The 22336-nt window shown below is 41.1% G+C and overlaps 2 protein-coding genes across 6 annotated transcripts; both read left to right on the top strand.

The window, feature by feature from the left end:
• Window positions 1-1538: 1538 nt before the first annotated feature.
• Window positions 1539-22333, top strand: LOC143903141 (uncharacterized). Of its 5 annotated transcripts, none has more exons than XM_077416578.1 (3): window positions 1539-3159; window positions 21793-21963; window positions 22051-22331. In XM_077416578.1, the coding sequence occupies exons 2-3, from the start codon at window positions 21868-21870 to the stop codon at window positions 22249-22251; spliced, it is 297 nt and encodes a 98-aa protein (XP_077272704.1). In that variant the 5' UTR covers window positions 1539-3159; window positions 21793-21867; the 3' UTR covers window positions 22252-22331. The 5 variants fall into 5 exon arrangements, with proteins under 5 accessions (XP_077272704.1, XP_077272707.1, XP_077272706.1 ...); XM_077416581.1 differs by lacking the exon at window positions 1539-3159 and adding an exon at window positions 3591-3638 and having other exon boundaries at window positions 22051-22333; XM_077416580.1 differs by lacking the exon at window positions 1539-3159 and adding an exon at window positions 3598-3642 and having other exon boundaries at window positions 22051-22333.
• Window positions 4797-16600, top strand: LOC143903135 (uncharacterized). The gene has a single exon (XM_077416562.1). It carries the CDS (start codon window positions 8331-8333, stop codon window positions 10995-10997), a length of 2667 nt encoding a protein of 888 aa, XP_077272688.1. The 5' UTR covers window positions 4797-8330; the 3' UTR covers window positions 10998-16600.
• Window positions 22334-22336: the final 3 nt, after the last annotated feature.

The following is a 22336-nucleotide window of genomic DNA, read 5'->3' as shown; positions in this document are numbered from 1 at the left end:
AACGATTAATTAGTGTTGCAATTAGCTGAATAACGGTGATATTGATAGCCGAGAAAATGTCTTAAAGTACCAACCGCTTGCGAGAAGCCGCTAAAGCTCTTTCGAGACTTACAAGCGAGAGTATCTCTACTCGTTAAACTCGTACTGGTACTAGAACTAATGAGAGAAGAGAAGCACTCGGGCATTCGGTTACTGGAAGTGTAGATAGTCTTCTGCGTGTTTCCGAAGCTCGAGGGCCCTCGAAATTTTAGCCGTACGCGTTCAGAGTGTTAAAGCAAGAAATACTCGAGGTACAATGTACTATCGGCAAGATAAGTTGCCGAATAGTTCTATAAGAGGACAATGATATTTTCTCCTAGTTTTACATTAACTCCACTCAATTAGTAAACTCGCTATAAATATCTTGCTGAACGCTCTTCTCATTTCTTCAAATCACTGCCATAATGAATGAGTACGCAAGTATCTATTTTGAAAATAAAATCCTTATTTCCGTTTTAAAAATAAATATGTAAATATTTCGTTAATAATATGGCGTAAATATGGAGAAACACATTAACATCCGTAAGAGCATTCGATTTGAAAATGTTCGCTCCGTAAAAGTAAATTTTACAATTCATTTCTTTACAGTTAATTGTTAAGTAATATATAAAATAAACGATAAACACACGTATCCATTTGTTTAAAATATGGCGACATATCAATTTGGTATTACGGGTTTTTCCTATTCTGGAAACGTTACGTAATTCATAAACAGCCCGAATTGAGTGGAGTAAATTAAGACTTCCGGTTAAGGTGCTTGCTTTAAAGGGGTCACAATCAAAATTGTGAACATTTTTTTAAATCAAAGGGTCGACAGGAGACGATTAAGAAAGATAGCTTCATTAATAATTGAATTTCATGAAAAATTCCTTAAATTCACAGAATACATTTTAATGAGAAAGAATCGTAGTAAATTACACATTCTTATTAGAATTATTGAAATTCTTATTAGATTTATATTGCAATCAAAACGTTTATTAATTTAGAAATGCTTACGAGTGTGACTCCTTATGGTATACAAAACAATTTACAAAATGTATATATTTATATATATATTATTAAGTCGGACTAGGCAGTAGACATTCAGAAATGAACACACATACGCGCATCAATACACATCAATCACATATATTTGTATACCCTATTTATATACGCGAATGTTTCAATAATTAAACTCACAGATCAGTTTTGACAGAAACCTTCTTTCTTCTTTTGTGACCATTTATTTGCAGCTGCTTGCTGAGAGTGATACAGTGTGCGGGTCAACTTCTGGCGAATAAAAAATAAAGTAAAACGCGTTTCCTTGTAAAAAAAAAACTACCGCAAGTAAATTAAATATTATTTACAAAAACTTCGAAGCTACAGAAAATATATCAAGGATCACGCGTTCCAGACTTCAATGCATTGAAGGTAAATCCGATTGTTGATCAACTGATATTTTACAACTTTTCCCATGTAAATAAATCATGGGGCTGGTCGAGCGCCAAGAAACCATCACGCCAAACTAGTGACTAATCGATCCAAATATAGAAACCTTATATCGACGATGCACGTGTGTGTACGTTTATTATTGCGATGAGTAATTATAGAACGATATCGTTTGACATACTTAAGTAGAGCAACTACGTTTGTTTAAATAACGCCTCGAGAAACGCGAGCTCCTATAAATCGTTTTTCAAACTCGATAACGTTCGTCTTTCATGTATATGATTACCAGACTTCAATACGTAAACACAAAAAGAATTACTTGTTCTTACACTCTACTTAATTGTTTGTACACTCAAGAATTACAGTTTCACGATCAAGCTAACGTTTATTTTTTGCCAATACATATTTCACCATTATAAAGTTGTTACATTCTTTCTGTTCATGTTCTTGTCCAGACTCTTGTAACGTACGTTAGACTAGGAGGTTCTCAATCTATTTTGTCAAGAGGGCCACATTAAAATTTTTTGTAATGACCAAATAAGAATATTTTTGAAAATTTATATATAAAAACAAGATATATTTTCATTTTTTTTTTTTTTTTAAATTAAAAGTCCAACGCAGCGACGACCAAACCGCAGAATCAAAAGGCGCCGCGCATCAATGTATAGTAAATATAGGAAAGATCGTACTATAAATATGATGAAAATGTATATGCCATAATTGAAGGATCTATATACATATATTTTTACTAATATTGGCTGCATTCCGATATTCACTGCCAGTACTGAAAAGCTATAGTTTATGTCACGTGTATTATAGATTTTTAGTACTGGTAGTGCATTGCAGTGAATATCGGAACACATCCATTATAGCAAAATAACCATAATAAAAATTAGAACCTCAATTATAATTATTTTACTGAGCAATTATGGTTGTAAATACCAAATACTTTTCTCTCAGTGTATAACTAGCTACTAATTTTGTTTTTTTTATACTAAAATGAACGCTATGAATGTTACCCGAAGATCCTCGAAAGGTGGTTTTTTTTCAAGTTTTCTGATTTTATCGTTGTTTTAAGCTTATTTTCTTTTAAACACTTTATCAGAATTATAAATACAATTAGTGTGATTTAGTTTATTTATTTAGTTTGTTATTTAATTACTCGTCAGATTTATTTCGTCACTTTTTTCAAATAAATAAAGGGCTTTGACGGGTGTTTTTAAATCCTTCGTAGATTAGAAACCCCTACATTAGACAGCTATTTCCGCGCAAGGCACAAGAGTATCGATCAGCCGATTCGTTGCAGAGACAGCATCGATAACGTGTCCCACGTCCCACGGATAAAACAGCATCGTTTTACCGCGCGTATCATTTTTTTTAATTGCTCGGCCGATAAAGTAAATCGCTGTCCGAAGGGATATGCAGCGCATAGCGCATGCAGGTGATGCAGGCGCGTTTCGCGTTTCGCGCCGTCGCGTCATGAATCGCTCGCGATCGAAATTCTGGGGGTGATATGTTTCTCCCTCGTGGAATTTTCTACTTTCTTGGTAGGAAGATCAGAAAGAGAGAGACAAAGAGAGACAGAGAGAAAGCGAGAGCGTTAGTCAACGCGGATTGAATCGTCGAGTCTTGATACTATAGCAAACAACCCAGTCAACCTCTCGATCCGCCTTCGCCAATGATAAGATAAAGGTTAGTGCGTGCGTGTGCGTGCGTGCGTGCCGTGCGTCTGTGTATCGGACTCGTCGTAAATACCGATCATCGACGGCTCGACGTTGCACCACGTCGCTCTCTCGTGTGTGCGTACGTGTGTCACGTCGAATGCCCACTGCCCACTCGCGTGATAAGGTTTCTTCTTCACACCGTTTTGTGCGGAATTTCTTCCGCGGTCGCGTCGACCGATCCGTCCATCCGTCTGTCCGCCGAGATTCACTCGTTCGCTTCTCGTGTGTCCGCTTTCGCGGCAGCGGCAGCGGTTACCGGCTGCACACGACACGAGCGGAGCGGATACGCGTCGAGAGACGGGCGGTATCTCTTTCGTGACGCACGGACGGAGGAATCTCGGTGAAACGAGAGTTTCGTGCGGCCGTTGCGGAGAGCGACTCCGGCCCCGGCCTGCGACTCCTGCGAGGAGTGCGAGGTTAGCCCGTTCGGGGGCTCGGGGGCTACAGGTAGGTAGGTATGCGCGCGAGTAGGCGCCATCGCACGACCGCCTACGGACGGAGGTGTATATTTCTACACGTTGGCACATGGCACATGCAACAACCCGACCGAACGCGCAACATAATCTATACGCGTTGCATAATCAGGGACGCTAGTGCAGTAATCCAGTAATTTTATGAATTGGATAAACAGCATGCACGTCATAAACATCTTAAAGACGTCTTTACGACGTCTTTTAGTCTGGCAATTGACTATTGTATACCTATCCGATGCTTTTCAGCTCGGAAAGCGGTCATTTTTTATTATAAAGCAATATAAGCGCTTATTTTTATTGTTACGAGAATATAATGTAGATTATAAAATCTTGCAAATTGTTAATTGTTTTAACAATTCGTTCAAACAGCGAAAGAATTGGCAAATAACCATTATTATTATGCTGTTAGATCGGTATTAGCATTTATGTTCTAAAATGTTCTCTCCATTCGGGATTACCAGAACATAAACTGTCTAATTTGGTTGACAAAAATGTACAAATATTTAGTCGATCCGTCCCTGCTATATATGATTAGATTCGACGCTATACACGCATATACAATACGTAATACACGCCGCATGTGTGCACGCATGCATTAACGCGACTGTATGTGTGTGTGTGTGTACGTATCGTTCTGCCAGTTAGTATGCACATAAATAAGTTTAGCTTATAAACAGTACGACTACGAATTCACCGAATGGCCGCTCTTTATTCTGGATAAAAGATGAGTGTGCGTATATGTATACAGTTGTTCTCCAATGGCCATGATCGCTTATCGCACTCTTACGTTCGCAACGTGTCATAGTTCACGAATTCTTTCCGCGGCCAATCCGCTGTTGTTGAGCGACTGTACTCTGGGAATTATAAGCGCGATGCCAATTCAAAACGCAAATATTCGCAAAAACTATAAATACAAAGCGTAATACGCGGAAACCTTGTGTGTATGACGAAAACGCAATAGAATGCCAGATATCGTTGAATCAGAAACGCAGCGACAGCCTGCTTCGCCACCTGTACCTATACGTAACGTCGACAAATAATAACGGATAACTGAAAGATTACGAAACAGGAGGAATTAATAACATATATATTACAAGTAGAATTTGACGTGGGTATAATAATGTATGTTTAAATGCGCGAAACATACAAGGTATGTTAACGCGGTATAGAATAACGCGAATTTTTGAACGACGACCAACTTGCCACCAAAACTTAACACGATTCCGAGATCAGATTTGATCTATCGCCCACACGATGCTGAACGTTTGTAGGCGACCGTCTGTCTCGTTTTTGTCAACGGGCTTGATCCTTTCATCTATGTAAATCAAACGAATGTGATTTTCGCTGCGAATCGCAAACGTTTATCTTGTTTCTTTTTTTATATTTATTGCGCATTTATATATATATACCACTAATTCTTGTTGTTCGACTCTTAGATACGTAATGACCACACGAGGATTGGGTCGAAGGCAAAATATCATGCGGAACACTGATAAATAGAGACTTGACCTATCTATCTTTTTTCTTCTCGTTGTTCTTTATTATTTCTATAGAATCTCTTTCCCATCGGCCGTGCCTGTGCATAAGTACGTGGAAGGAGATCGCGGAAAGCGAAGGCTATAACACGCCGCGCGTGAGCAAGCGCGAGGGAAAAAGAGAGACAGAAATGGTCGACGTACATCATTTGGGCGCCGAGAAGTCTGGCGCGACCAAGCCAGGCCAGAGGCGCGTCTTTGGTTACGCGACTATTTGGGGCGCCAAGCTGGTGGCCGCGGCCGATGCGACGGGTAAACGGGGAATCGTGGAAGGTGGAAGGACGGCGGAGCAAGGAGAGGGCGTAGGTAGGCGTCCGAGCAACGTCCACCGCGTCGAGGAGAGACTTGCAGGGCCGGCAGTGTGAGGAGAAAAGAGGGAGGTTGCCGAAGGGGGCTCCGCAAGCCACATTCCAGAAGAACGCGAGTTTTCAAACATGCCTGGCCTGCGTGAATGTAGGTCCATGACCGATCCTATAATACGCACACAACGATCTCTCTACGGGCTATACGAGCTGCGAGCTGCATTCGTCCCTCTCGTCTCGTCTCTCCTATGTCCACCGCTCGAACGATTCCCCCTATGGCACGTCTCTTCCCTCTTAGTGCCTGCTCTATCGCACACAGACGCATATACATATACGTAAACTCTCCCTTCTTCCTTCTCCGTCAAGCTCTCTCCCTTTCCTCGTCCCCCGCGCTAACCCGGACGACCAGGCCGACCGAGCTGGCGACACCCTGTCTGGCAAGACCGGCCGGCGGACAAAAGAGGGGGCGCCTGCTACGTTGCCACATCCTCTGTCTTCGTGCTGCGCCTACCTTCGGCCCCAAGGACAAATCCGACGAGCCGTGCCAGCCGCACTAGGCGACTGCCGGTCTGCTGCTGCTGCTGCCTCGATGTTTTCCTTATGATACTTGTCACCGATATTATTCTCAGCGAATACTTTCATTTGTTCGTTACAATGCGAAAGATAAGACATGGAGGAATAGATGGATAAAAAAATGCAAAAAATAGCATGTAAAGTAGCTATAATCATGCGATTACTCTAATCGTAGCGTAATTAACTGAAAAATTTCATAAATTGTTCGATACACTATCTAACATTATTGCGATGCAATTGATATTACTATCAATTGCTTACGTAGCGCATCGACAGGAAGATCTCTCTGTTTCACGGACGCAGGTAGTGAAATACTTGAGCGATGAGTCGTGCCCATATAACTACACGAAGGCCGATCCACGCGAGAAGGCAGGTGCCTTCTTGCTGCACGGCGGACGTGTTCAAAAGCAGGCCTCATCGTGATGCGCACAAGAATAGCCGCCGTGATTCTTGGAAATAGAGTAGGGTGCCTCTTCAGAGAACTGCGAGAGAGAATTCGTCGGCATCCTTGGTTTCTGCCGGTGGCGCGAATCGTGGAAATTTACGAGGCCTCGTCCGCTTCTTTTTATCGGTCTATCTTGCTTATGCGCTCGTTCATCGAAGTATATGCGAGCGTACGGCTTGCGTCATTGCCTCGCGGGTCTCTCCGCGCGTTCGTATGCGTTGCGGCCTACGTGTGGCTAAGAAGAGACATGGCAACGGCGCGTGAAGCTAAACATATTAACTGTCGGCTCACGCCACAAAAACAACATGATCTCATTCCACGGCGCATATGCAAGAGGCTATCGTATACCTCAAAATTTCATTCAAAAGCAACTTCAACGGCACGAAAGGAAAAAGGCGAAAGAAAGGAAAAGGAGAAAATAGATGTGGAATTCCTTTCTCATTAAAAAAAGATCTTATAAGTATGAATGTATTGATAATAAATGATACCTAATAGTATCATTAAACCGAAGGACCGCTAGTTTCAACTAGAAAAAATAATTCCAATCCTACTTTGCCGTAGAGTTATAAGACAGGCGATTTCTAATTCAATAAGCCTAGCATTAGCTGTAAGCCGTAAGTGTTTTTCCTGGAAGGCAAAATTCTCTCACCCACTAGCCGCTTTACCTGACTGTAAAAGTTCCTGTGCTGGGTCGGACATGCGTGCAATATATATATATCGTAATGTTCATATCGCGACATACGTTTGCGACTTGATCTAAATTACATAGTTTTATCTAGGTTTTCGAGAAATAGATCTTGAAATTGATTGCGATTTGTTTCAATTTTATGCGTTAATATTGTTTTCATTCTTGAAGTCAATGGCTACTACATATTCCATATAATAAATTATTTAAAAAAAATTCGGAATGTTACATGCGTGTTCGACCTCGTGCTTTGAGAAGTCGAACGGACACAGGATAAGCTTGAAGAGAAAGGCGAGCAAAAATCGGGGCTCCATGCTGGCTGCCACGGCGAACTGCTAAGCGGCACGCAAGCAGGCAGTCAGACGTTCGTAGCAGACAACATGGCGCCGAGAGCTTCGTCGTCACGCCGGCGTGACGTTTCCCGCGCGCGTCATTAACGGAAGTGAGCCTACAAAATGGCGGAATTTTACGGCACTGAGGTGTGAAAGGGAAGAGAGAAAGGAGCGGAGGGGGAGGGCGTCTGTGCCTGCGGGCAGTTAGGTAGGCGATCGAGGCAGAATGATGAGAGATCCCGCAGAAAGAGAGGAGGTTAGGTTGGTGTCATAGAGAAAGAAGAATGACTGGTAGCTGCCTTCGGCGGTAGACTAGCGTGCTGTACGAATGGGGCAACGATGTCGAGGGGGCGACCATTAGATAGAAAGAGGGAAAACGACGTAAGCGATACGTTGAACGCAGATAGCGCTAAACGAAGTGACGAGTGGGGATACATAGAGGAGAGGCCGGGAGTGCGAGGAGAAAGGCTCGAGGGAACGAGAGAGTGAGAGATGGCGATAGATCGGGGGGAAAGACCAGTGAGAAGCAGCGGCAGACTCGCCGGTGGGGATGAAAATTAGTTACGGCATCCAAGACCTAAAAGGAACTCCGGCGCCGCACGGTCAGATCGCATCGTGCAATGTTAAGCGTTAAGGTAGTCTCGTGCGTCGTTGACAGTGCCGGTTTCGAAATTTGTATTAACTATTACCGACATTGTTGTTATACTCGTGGTCGACGTATCAGCCATTGCTACAGGTGCGAAAAAGTTATGTGTGTGTAATATTAATTAATAAAACCTTATGACGTGAGTGAGATGCTCAGTGAGGATAACTCAGTGAAAATGATTCAATCGAAGCATCAACAATCAGTGCATCAGCAACACCAACAGCAGAATATGCGAAAATCTGTGGGCGTTATGGGCACTAGACGTATCTTTACAACAGGCTTTAAAATTAAGGTGTTGGATTCCTATAGGCACGACAAAGACTGTCGGCAGAATCAGCGTGCTACTGCGAGAAAATACAATATTCACCGTCGTCAAATACAAAAATGGCTGCAATGTGAGGAGCAGCTCAGAAATAGCGTCGAAAATGGGAATGCTGGGGCCGTTTCGTCGGCAACTGCTTCTCCTCCGGTTACTAAATCGGAAAGTACTGTGACGGAAGCCACAGGGAATACCGTGACTCCAGCAACGCCGGCCTTGAACCTCAACCTCGCCAGACAGCACGGCGACGAGTTGACTACACAGCAAGAGCCCCCACTTTCTCATCCTCCGCATGGCAGTGCACCCTCCTCGCCCCAATATAGCATTCAGACTACTACCACCAGCACGGTTTTGCCCTTACATCTAACATCTGTGGGCTATCAAGAATATTCACCAGAACAACGTCTTCGTTTGTTCGAAGAAGACAGAGTTCACATATCGGATGTTCATGGGTATTCAGACACGCAAGTCGATCAGGATCGTAATTATTATGTATTGAATGGAGATGGACAGCGAGATGCGGAAGTATCTTCAACGTTCGGTGGCAGGAACGAGGTGAAGGTATATCAAACTTTGACGAGTTACCATTCACCACATCAGGAGCATCGATACAACATAGACGATATCAGTAATGTGGCGCGTAATCATTCGCCGAATCATCATCTGCAGCAGCGAGAGCAAAGTTATGGGAATGTCGATTCATTCGACGGGAGATCGTATAGCCTGCTACTAGCGCCGTCGATGATAAAGACAGAGCCAGCGAGTCCAGACATAGCGGCGACGTCAGGCCTGTACGAACCGACGGGCTCTCCCAGCGGCCCACGGGCCCCACTCTCGCCGGAGGTATCGCATCGAGGCGCCGATAGCGGTGGCTCTTCGTCGTCCGTTCACTTCGTTGATTGTTCACGAGCTCCTACGAGCCCGTACTTGCACGTGCACGCGCATGAGCACGCACACACGTGTCCGCTAGATTCCGAGAAGCCGATCCTATCGCTCCTGCATGAGCAAAAGAGAGAGTCGGAGGAGACAACGCAGCATACCGAAGAGAAGAGAGAGGAAGAAGTACAGGAGGAGGCAGAATACTGCAGGACGTTGATCAAAGAAGAAGTAAACTTGGACGAGGAAGAGGCGTATGACGAGGGGGAAGAAGTAACTGCATCTTCGTGCGTCGACTATCAACGACCACCTGTTGGCGGGTCGTCGCCAGATAGTTTAGGACCGGTAAGCCCTACGATCGCAATATACGATCGCAATGGTTACTCCTTGCCTTCGAGTCCTCGTGATTCTGCTAGCGCTGCAAGATCCAGAAACAGCTGGTCGGATAGCGAGACGGATCCTCTCTCCATTAGCAGCTCGAATTCATGCGGTAATTTTACTCGCAGACGATCTTTTCCCCTGCGTTTTAAACTTGACGTACTCGATGCTTTCCATCGGGACGAGGAGGTAAAGGAAAATCAACGAGCTACCGCGAGAAAATTTGGTATAAATCGTCGTCAGGTACAAAAATGGCTGGAACAAGAGGCGGATCTCAGGGACGAGATCGCCCTTCGAGGTGATTCGCGTCAACGGTTGGGCCCTATCCAGGATGTCGCTTCTAACAGTGGTCATCAGTATGACTCACCATTGGATCTGACGACGACGAGTTACGCTTCGTTACGAGTTACGAATTGTATTTCGTTGTTGCGTGACCGACTTGAGATGGAATCATATGAACCATTGCCAGCGCAGAACTTGGATCGCGACGTTGGTTTAATTTCTTTTCTACATCCCATAAATTATCAACACTGCACTGTAATAGAACCATCTTCCGAGGCCTGCAGCAATCTATCTTGCTCCGTAGACAGTCATACTACAATGTCGACGACGTCTTCTTACCAAGAGCTGTCTTTAAGAGACTCCTGTTACGCAGAGCCTTCGATTAAAACATATTGTCATGCGTCTAGAGCAAATTCCGTGGTTTCTAATTTTTCTGAAGGATGCGAGCAAAGAGTTTCACCTCTGAAGAGACAGCATTGTACGTTTGCTTCCTGCTACGATTCGATGTCGTCGCCGAAGAGATTCTGCGAAAGGATCTCAGATGTGGACGACGCCTACGATGTACCTCAAGATACGCCTCTTTGTCTTGTAAAACCGAAATTAGCGCGGGAGCTCTCTCGAACGGAACGCTTGACAAAAGCGATCAATCAATCAATCAGTACTGTATCAACTTCGAATAATCCTGATGCCATCACTTTCAAGCCTTACCTAGATAATCCTGTGAGTAAACCTATGAAGAAGTGCGCCGTCCAGCACGACTTATCTCCTATTAGCAATTATAATATCAACAACAATAACAATGATAATAATTGCCAGATAATTTGTAATTTTAACGAGAAAAAAAATCCTAATTACGGTGTCAAGCTTAATCTGCAAGTTCCTTGGACATCTAATTTTTTGAGCTTTAGGCATCGAGTATTGCCGAGTGCCTTTGTTAGCGTGTCCTCACTCCACAGATAATTTCCTGTCGGACCCCCCCCTCCCCACTGTTGATGATCAATTGCTGACAGTGGAAAAAACACTACAGGCTCGTATAATGACCGTCAGTCGTATTCATATTTGTCTTATTTCATCTTATATAGATACATTGTTTTAAATATTAAAAAAAAAACGATAACGATCGGATTACATTACAATCAATTAGCTTGGGGGTGTAAAAATCGGGCTTGCAGGTTTCTCAAGTGAGAATGTGCCGGCGAAAGATCGATTGGTGCGTGATCTACTACACGTAGCAGACCACGTAAGCACTTATCATTTCCACGGATCGTCGGTGCCGCGCTGTACATCGCGATAAAGTCTTAATCGGCCATTGGACGACCCGAGGCGTAGAAGGAGATTATACATAGTCGTGTCCTCGACTGGCGTCTTCTTCTAACATCACTAGACCTGCTCGACTTTTCCCTCTCCACCATCCTCTCGCTCCTTTCGAAAAATTCTGTAGATATTCTAGCGGATCTTTTTCCACCACGTTATCGTGGAGATTAGAGATCGGTGGTTATCGGCTAGGCCGTTTAGAGGTCGAATTCTATAATTATAGAATTATGTCAGAGAGCGCAGCCGTTGCGTTGCATCGGAAGAAAGTTCGCGGAAAGAAATGGTTGAGTCGAAGTGCCAGGAAATGCAATGAATCTATTCTTACAGCATAATGTGTGACAAGTAAAAACAGGCAAGATATTCCGTACGCAAGATTTTTCAGCTTCTTGGCATTTGTCTAAGCAAATTTTCAGTTTTTATATATATATATATATATATCGACATTGCGTATTGTGCTGTACAGATGCATTATTGCATTACACAGACAAACGCAACACTTTCAAGTCGTGTTTCTTCCATTTTGCCTGTTTTCTACGGAAAGCTATCCGCCGACGGGCGTTGATCGCACGATTTCTCGGTAGCACCGCCACCCATGGCTTTCCGCGAACTGGCTGGCGCGATCGCATTCGTCACTGGTCGTGAATATGCATTCGATCTGCAGAAACCACTTAATTGCTCAAACAATTTCTTCCACGCGCGCACATATGTCACACGCGTACCACATTATTATACAATAAAACTTTATCATCTCCCTTATCATATGTTTGACAGTCATTAGTCGTTGTCTCCCTCTTGCTTTCGTGTTTTTATTGGTCTCTCTTAAATTGCCTCTCTGTAAATATGTAAATATGTAAATATTGAAAGAAACTGATAAAAATGTAAACATTATTGAATTCCCGTTGCGTCAAAGACTTCTACGATGCATTCATTGGAGTAAATGTATTTTATAATGTTATTATATTAATTATATAATATAGTAATCCAGTGTTATTAAGCGTTTAGAGTTTAATCGATTCTTCCATTTGGGAGAAATCTATTTTTGTATGATTCCGTCTGAAAAAGAAAAATGAAAAAGTAAAAAACTATTTAGAGAGAAGATGAGAATTCGAAACGAAATGAGCCACTTCCGCAACGACCACTTCTCGTGCCTTCTTTTTGTCGGTCAAAGACAAGATGTGAATCATTTTTCATGCATGATAAAGACGTATATATTTATACGCTTGTAATAGTATAGATTAATATATAATTAATATTTTTAGAAGATAAAATAGACACGGTAGAAAGCGCGAATGGATTGGCTCGTTGTGCACCTCCTCTCTGCGAATTAATTTACCGGGTAACGACGAAGATGTGCGATTAAATAAATATTAATGACAGGAAGTCATTGCGTATTTGTCGAACGCAAAACGAAGGTGATTAATTTGCTAGTTGACGATAAAATCGAGGTGGACAAACGGAAGGGATTAAAAAAGAATGATTCTGCAGAAAAAATCACGTGCCTTATATGTAATATATTCATATTTTAATTATAATAATTACGCGTACGAGGCGTCGTGCGTCGAAACTCATGCACGATAGAACAAATCAGCATATTATGTATGTCAATTATATATATATCATATAATGTTGAATATTGGTAGATTATCATCTGAAATAGAATTAGTAGCGTAAATCAAGTTAGGATATGTAGCATAAATCAAGTGGTTAGAAGTGATTGTTATAATGATGGCTATTCATATTATCTATGTAAAACTCACGTTCAAATTATAAAAGTTTCCTTTGCGTAAAACACCGACAATTGACATCAAATAATTCAGACGAAAAGAGAGCGATGTATCGAGTTAACTCCGTTAAATATTATATGAACAATAAACAAATAACGAGTACTGTCGTTTGAAATATTAAAGTGTCTGACAATCAATGATGAGATGCCCCTGTTAAAAAAAAAAAAACTATCTCTTCGAAGAGAGAGAAACTGTTTACGAGTCTTTAAATGAATATAATTATATGTAATTCTTGAACTTCATTTTGTATTATAAATTACTTTTGTTTAATGAAAAGATATTTAAACAGCAAAATTTTCTTCATTTTTTCTATATGTTGCACAATTAATTTGTACGAATGAATTTTTTAATATTACATTATATACATTTCTCTTTGTATACCTAATCTATAGTTCTCAAAATTTTTAATTTGTAAAGTTAGAGGGCTCAGATTTCTATGAATTCTGAGTATTTTATTTTTTTTTTTTTATTCTCGCGTCGTGGGGGACATCTGAACAGGCGTAACAATTACAGGTAAATGTTTTTCGTATAGTATGAATGGGACTCTCGTTCGCAGTGCACTGAGATCGAGATGCGTTACGATCCTCGAGTAGATAAGTGACTTCTTTCATGTTTGACTTTGCTGGCGAATTATCAGAGGGAAACTTTTGTGAATCATCGTTAGTTGATCGTAAGGAAACTTGTTTTAGATTGTAAGAGATATCTTTCTCAGACCGGAAAAAAACACCACGATATCGATCACATCAGTATAACGTGGATTTTCCTCAATTTCCTCATATCAGTCGATCAAATTACAAGACAATCACGTCGCACTTACAGTAAATGTTAAAAGCAGAAGAAATTACAATAATGATATTGTGACTTTATAAAGATTATTAATACTTTAATTATCGAAGCCAAGGAAATTGATACTGAGTAAATTTCTAAACAATCAAGCGGTTGCCAGGCGACGGGCAAGAAGGGCAATTTTGTAAATCACTGTTGCAGACAGGGCAGTTACGTTAATGTTTCAATATTCACGCTTAATCGAGCTCATTCATGCGGTGTGGCATTATCCGACGCGATTGCCCGTGCGATCGCTTCGTACCGAGCTCTAATTTATCCTCTCACGAGTAATAAATTCACGACAAGATAATTGTAATAATTACTCCCATAAAGCAATGTATCATATCGTGTGTGTTGTATCAAAAATAGTTCTCTTCTTTATTATCTCTGGTTTAAAGAGAAAGAAATATAAATTTTGTTTGATCTTTCGTATTTCGCAAAAAGCACAATAAAAATTTTTAACTTGTTAATTTATTATTGTGCGCGAAAGGAATATATTTCTTTCTTATTTCTATATGTAGAACAATTCGCCAACCAAGTCCGAGGATCGAAAAATTAGAATAAGGGAAATGGGTGTTATGCCTTGCCCGCGATCGCTAATAATGGTCAAGGCGGCAGTGTACAATAAAAAAAATTTAGCGTAATCGTAAGCCATAATAAATTACATAATGCCATAATACATTATACAAATAATAAGGGTATGACTGACGAGAAGAATTTTCGATCGCGCGAAAAAATAAATTGTCATCGAAGATGGCGTCTTATTGTGTGCGTGAATGCGTGTTCGAATGCGTCTGTGTGTGTGTGTGTGTGTATTTGTGCGTTGTAGTACGTATGTCACGTACACACCGCAGCCCACAAGAGTCTGTTAACGAGAGGCATAAAGCGTATACAAGCAATATTTTTTAAGTGCATAAAAGGGGGAGTCTCGTGGGCGAGCCCCCGCTCGCCCTATAGTCCGTACAAGTAAATATATTGTATGCATAATGTTCGTATTGTACGTGTATTATACAAAGAAAGTTTATATATGTAATATACATATATATCATATATCATATATATTATTTATATATATCATATATATAGGGTAATTTTCAAAAGATTACTGACAAAAAACTTAAGGAGCGTATATAGAGGGGTCAAAAGAAAACAACTTTTGATTAAGAACCTATGTTATCCAAAGTAATCTTGAGTCAGTACAGGCCTTTGAATATTTGGAACTTAATTGGATAATATATCAATGAAATAATCGCAATTTGTTACTTTTCCACTGGCTTTATTATTATTTTTTTCGTATTAAGGTTTTATTAAGGATCACGTGAGATACCTGGGATATTTGAGAGAGTGTTCTGTTGGACGATGCATTGTTCTATTTTGATCTCTCTCTATACGCTCTTCAAGTTTGGCCGTAACCTTTTGAATCACCCTGTATATATATCATGTATATGTATGTATATCATATGTTATACGAAAAAAAGATATTCGCGGGAAAAAGCACATAAATTTATCTATCTATATTAAAAATATATATATATTATATATATATTTCAAAAATATTATATTTTGATACGATCAACTTACAACGACACATGCGCCTCTAAATTCGTCAGGTGCCTTCGAATTGCTCGTGCCTTACGGTTCTCGCGCGAGGAGGAATCAAGAACCAAAAGCGTCGCCGCCAAGTATCACTCGCCGATAAGCATACATATTTATTGTATTGTATTTGTACGGAATTTCGTGCGGAAACAATGTACCCCAGTGTCCTCCTCACGCGCATTATCAGTATTTAAACTATTCTTTATTTATTGCTCTATTGTATCGCGACAACGTGAAGATTCACCGATCCCGTAACCAGGACTTGGTAGACTTGGCGTGATTTCGCGTGCTCCGTCATCTGTATATGCCTTCTCGATCGCATACTTCGTAGAAACGCGTTGAGTTTCTCTTGTCCACACTTTTTGCGCGCAATCGATGTAATTTCGCACGGCCGAAGACTCCACGATTATCCGGCGCTGCGTATCGCTTATCGACGTATTATCGTTCGTTTATTAGCGCGTACGTGGTCAACGTCGAGAGAAAAAGAGAAAAGAAAGAAAGAAAGAAAACACGCGGTTCCTTCGACGTGCGGCAGCTCAAAAAAACGCGAAGTCGTGGAATCGAACGGTTTATCGGCATTTTCACGTTGCAAACGATCACGATAATAATATTGTTAATTCTGTATTTTATTACACGCCTTTTTTCTCATATTATCGAGTTTTGTCGACCACATCCGTCATTGTGATTTATCGAGAGGAAACGAACGGAAGAAAAATAGAGAAAGAGAGAGTGTGTGTGTATATGTATGTGAGCGTCCACAGTAGATTATCGGAGAACGAGAGTGAAAATGTTATGATCTTGGGGTCCGAGGAGTGCAAGAGAAAGGCATCGAGATTACGAATTTTTTTGGTACGTTAAGAAATTCAAGAATTATTGTATTATTAAATATTGTATCATATACACACATGCCTAGAGATTGTATGAAGCGCGCCGAACAACCCAAGATTGCCCGTTTTGGCACCCGCAACGTTTTGACACGCTTTATACGACATAGAATCTTTCCCGAATTTGAGAGAAAATATAAGAGATTATTTTTTAAAAGAATTTTCCCTCTCTGTTATTATTGCCCTTATTCATCAAATTTATTTTTTAAGGTTGCTCACGCAGTTGTAGAATATTGTTCATCGCAGAGAAATGTAAATTGAAACAGTACTCTTATCTCGACGACACGATGATACGACATTTAATTTGAAATAAAATATAATTTTACGTGAACGATAAGATACGCTGGTCTTCCAAACTTTACCCGAAAAAATAAATCAAATAACCGATCGCGTTTCGAGATTATTATTTTGTAGATATAAACTGAGTAATATTGATCACTAAAAGTGACATAAGTAACGCTACAAGTTTTTGATTTTCTCAAAATTTCGTAGTAGTGAGTTGTTACATTTTCTGAATTATTAAACATTGTCGGCGGATGCGCGTTATCTATCATATCTGTACGCGACATGCAATTAATCTTCCCTAAGACTCTTTTGAGAAAAGCCGTATGTACTTTTTTTTTTATCTAGAAAGACATGATTTTATCGAATGGCTCGAAGAAAGCGCTATTGCATTAGCACATTTGACGCAATAGTCTCTTTCTTCCACCGATATGATTCACCGAGGTCTCTGTCTCACGCGATTCTATACAAACCTCGCAAGCATTTATCTTCCCGCCGCGTACATTTCAGTATAGTTACGCGTGACGCAGTGTACGGGAGAGAAAAGTTCCATTCTCTCGTTACATCGATTCCACGATCCGGCATTTCCGCTTGGATCGCGAAACAATGACGCGTCGAAAGGTTTCGTAATATTATTACGAATTATAAATTTTGACGCCATTCTCGTGCGCTTTAACCTTTTCGCACTCGAAATTACTTTTATCGTAATATTGATAAACATTACGTCAGTTTCAATCTCGTAGTATCGAGGCCATCTGCGAATCTATTCGGTTAAATTAATTTTGTCTCTCGCAAACGTCTCTCCAATCTTTTTTGTGTGGCGTCTTTCCGATCAGGAATCACACACATGCATTAATTGCGCGCGATAAAGAGAGATCATAATTTTTATATCTTTAATTATCGATTTGTTTTTCAATCGAAAAGGATGTCACGTATTTTATAAAATTCTGGCGATATCGCAATTGCTCTCGGTAGCAGAGGGACAAGCGGAGGAAGTCAGTTCTTAAGTAAGAGACAAGCTGGAGCTGTGCGCTCCTCTCGCAATTAGCGATTTACGTAATTTCGCGCACGATCTGCACGGAGCGCAACTCGCTCGCGCTGCAGACTGCGTTCCCGAAGAGGAACGCTCTCGCTCGCTCGCTTCGATATCTCGGGCGGGATAAGAGGGGGGCGGGGGGTCCGGCTCTCGTCCCGCCGTTCGGATTAGAGGCGCGATGGAGATAAGCGCGAGCCAAGTCATGGAGACTTACGCACGCATCGGCTCGGTGTCGGTCCTCGCGTACCGATACCCCGCGCGTCGATGTACCGATTGCATTGTTTCCGTTATCACGCCCGGCTCTGGATTGGCAGCTCTCGCGGCCTCCGCGCGTTAAAGCTCTCCGGGCACGCTCGAATTCGCGTAACGCGGCGGCATAGCACACGCACGTACGCACGCACGCACGCACACGTGCACGTTGCGCACGCACGAGAGGCTTTTGGAGAACGCTCCTCGCTCACGTTCGTTTTGCTTCTCTCGATCCTCGGCGGAGTCACGCTGTCGTGTGCAAATCCGCCTTGCAGATTTCCGTGATCTTTGATTCTGCAAACAGTCTTTAATCTTGGTTTTTTTTTTTTTTAAGAGAGATTTATGACGTGCACGCGTATATATAGCTTGTATCATAGCTGTGTTTCGTCACACGGGACTTCAAAATCTCTCGCGAGCGAGCGACTGTAGAATGCCATGCCGCACTCCTGTGAATTCCTGATGGCTATGCAAATGCATGATTTATTGTCGATGTTTATCGTTGCGAGTCCGGTAACAGGGAATAAAACGCTCGCTGTTAAAAAAGGAAAGGAAAATATAGACTGAATGACACACGCATTTCCATACCCGCGCGCCGACTCTCCGCCAAGTAATGGTGATGATGATTAACTGGTATATCTAAAATGTCACTTATCCAGCATGAAAGTAATAAAACGTTAATGAATTTATTTTCTAATTATCCAGCAAGAAGGTAAAGAAACATTAAAGAAACATCATTTCTAATTACTAGTTGCATTTCGTAAAGGTATTATATAGTTTTTATTCTAGTAATACGATAACGAATCCGTGCACATTGATTAATGATTGCTTTAATGAAAAATATTTTTGTATTTACGTATAATAAAAAGAACTTGTGTTCGAAGTTAGCACATATAGTAATAAATAATTTCTCGCTTTGTGTTGCAAATAAGTGACTTGGTGCCAATGCACCTGAGCGAGTTGACCAATCGTTACCGCGTGCAGGCGGCGAAAAGAACGGAAGCTGAAGTCCAGTTTCACAGATCGCTACTTTAACGTCAGCGGGACAATTGATTTTAGCTCATATATATTATATCTCGGAGTTTTCATCACGTAATAAAGTAGAGAGCTCGCAATTTTTTTCTCATGAAATTTTTATAAATGCCATCGTCATTCCAGGACTAATCGTGAGTTAATTTCTCTGATTTAAAGCAAATTGAAGTCAAGAGGCTCACAAAGAATCGAATTTGTAAAACATAGTTAATAAGCCATGGAGTCTAATGATAAATAGTAAAACACACACATATTCGAATCTTAATTTAACATAATTAAAATACAGCGTAACCGTTAAGATATGTGACATAAATATCGTGATTCTATAATAGGACTAAGTTAATTGATTTAAAATACATTAAAGTCAAGAGGCTCATAAAGAATCGAACTCATAAATAAACATAATTAATGAGCCATGGAGTCTAATAAAATAGTAACGGACGTATATTCGAATCTTAACTAAATATAATTAAAATACAGTCATAATTAAGATATGTGACATAAATATATCGTATTATAAATTAGTCGTTAATTTAATTTCTTTGGATTTAAATATTATATGTATATATACATAAAGAAATGCACATTGTTCTGATATATATATTAATTAGCGACGTAAAACTCCATTTAAAGAGAAAAATCAACATTCCTTGGGAGAATCTGTCCAAAGTCTCGCGATTAAATCGCGATAGCAACATTTATCCGTTTTTATTACGGCCATCGCGTGCGCGCCGAGCGGACCTTGAATCGAAGCATGACTGTTGCAACGCGCCAATCAACGCCAATAAATGTCACCGGCTGGTGCAACGCAATTAGGAAGGGTGTAACTGTAGTGGCACGATAAAAAAAAAATGACTCCGATGGAATGCAACATTCCGAGCGTGTGATATTATGAAGATCAAATCGCGAACGGTTGCCGATCTCCTTGCTTTCCCTCGAGAAGACTTAACGGTTTTCCCCGCACTTAAGCCGCACGACATCTAAACGGTTTTAAGTCTCCCGAGTCTCCTATTGTTGTTATACGTGTCTCGAAGAGAGAAGCTGGGAATACAATAAACGTGGCGTGTAGCATTTAGATACTCAGCCGCGCGCTCCCGGAATACCTACCTCTCGCCGGTCCGTTTCGTTCTCCGGACCGGAAATACAAAGGCACACTGAAAAAGAGCTCTGGCGTTGCTCCAAAAGCCGTCGTCCGAGCCGACGTGGCTCTCCGATTCTGTTTGCTGCGGAATGGGCAGCAAACAGTGCAGCGGGGCGGACAAAAGTTTTCGGCGATTATTCCCTCGTGCGGACCGTTGACTTTTGTAGGCGAGTGGCCGAGAACCGGGCAAAAGGGAAGTGTGTCAGAAAATGAGAAATCGCCGTGTCCCCGCGGAGTAGCCGCGGTGTAGCGATCCCGGTAAAACAACGCGCTATTTGTCAAATACTATTATTACTCGTGGGTCTTTTAGCGATCGCGATTACCCCACGGCTACAAGTTTCTACGTCCCACATAAAGTGTTCGTTCTCTAGCTCTTCTCGATTGTAAATTACTTATCAGCTTAAACGACGGATTAGAGCTTCCTTTAACGCCGCTCCGATTGATGTACTTACTCTCGACTTTATTGAAAAGCAAAATGGATCTCGAACATTTCTGGACTCGGTGACTATTCCCTGGTGAAAAAATGTCTCAGAATTTTTGACAATTTTATTAAGACTTTCTCAGTGTGCTCGGAATTTTTCCGACTTTTTATACAAATAGAACGTTTTTCAGATATAATAATGAGATATTAAAGATTTTTCCCGCCAACACATCTTTGAAGTCTGAATAAATACGAGAAAATTCACGCATATTGTCAGAAATTTTCTTACAGACACTGAAAAATTTCGAAAATCCTCATCCAATTATTTCTTGAAATATCTGAGAAATTTTATACATTTTTTCAGAATTTTTCATAAATCTAAAATATGAGAAATTCCTAGAGAATAGGACATTTTTTCATCAGGGTTGTTATCCGTCATGTCGTGCAAAAAGGTATTTCTTTACAAAAGTAAATTAAGCGTATCTAATAAGAAACTTGCAATTGCACTGCAACTTGTTGATATATATACAGGCGCGATATCGATTTTTTGAGCTCGAGATTGACGTCATCGCGTTAAACTGAACTATGACGATTGAGAGTTGAGATATATGGCGTAATCGCGCAGGTCGATACGGAGAGATGAAGATATACAAATCGAGATGCAGAGAGACAGAAATAATCTTCAACGTGACATCAAAACGAGCGTCACGTTTGAGTAGCAATTCGGTCTGAGGGACCTTCAGAGGCGCATAACGCTCGGGAGCGGGAGGAGATGCTCATTTTCGCAATGGTGGCTAATTATAAAGCGCACTCCGAAACGCCTGTCTTCGCGGTACACGTGTTCCCGATGTCGCGCGGCAAGACAAAAAGGGAAGGAAATCTCTCGCGGAGCGACGTTCGTCGTAATTCCCGCAAAGCGGCGAGAAAATCACCGTTTGCGAAAGCAGCTAACGCTAACTCATGCATATTTTTATCACTGCGAGAGCTCTCTATCTTTCTTTCCTCATCAGTTTCTTTCTCGTGTTTTGTCTTCATCGCTATCGCTCTTATATCACCGTGATATTAAACCCTGGATTTATCTCTGCCGACTTACACATTTTTTCCTTCATTAAAATTATATTCGTAATTAAAAATATCTTAGTAAACGAATGTCGGATTTAAAGAGCCGCTTGCTAATCGGATTTGTAATTACAGATGCAAGAGAGGCGATGTAAACGTCCTGGGGAAGAAAGTGCACGTTAAATGTGCAAAATTACATGGGATATATAAATGACTGCGTGTTATGTATCTCCAGAAGTGACCATTGTCCTGAGCAAGGAAGAGATTCATAGGAGATATCAAGATACCGCTATGACAATATTTAAGGTGAGAAAATAAATAAATGACCGTAAGTTGAATAAACGTAACTTGAACGAAACAAAATTCTAATCGAGATTTTTTTTTTAATTGCAGGAGGAACAAGGTAGAAAGAAAAAAATCGTCAGCTACCTTAGTTTTGGAAACAGTCGCAGGACAATGGAATACAGTAACAACGGAAATCACCCCGTTATCGTACGCAAACCTGCGGACTCTGGAATTACGCAGAACGCTCACTTATCTTCACGAATGTCAATAGAATATCGCAAGCCGGGCGAGAGATGCGCGATAACTTAACGAGTAGAAAATGTTACAATTTTTTTGTTCAATAAACTTAGTTTCCGTTAACATTACGGTGTTGATTCCCCTCTGCATCACAGTT

This window comes from Temnothorax americanus, unplaced genomic scaffold (assembly GCF_048541705.1).
Source record: "Temnothorax americanus isolate GAGA-0224 unplaced genomic scaffold, ASM4854170v1 Scaffold43, whole genome shotgun sequence".
NCBI lineage: Eukaryota > Metazoa > Arthropoda > Insecta > Hymenoptera > Formicidae > Temnothorax > Temnothorax americanus.
The sequence above is the reverse complement of the archived record's forward strand: the minus strand, read 5'-3'. Positions and strand labels throughout refer to the sequence as shown.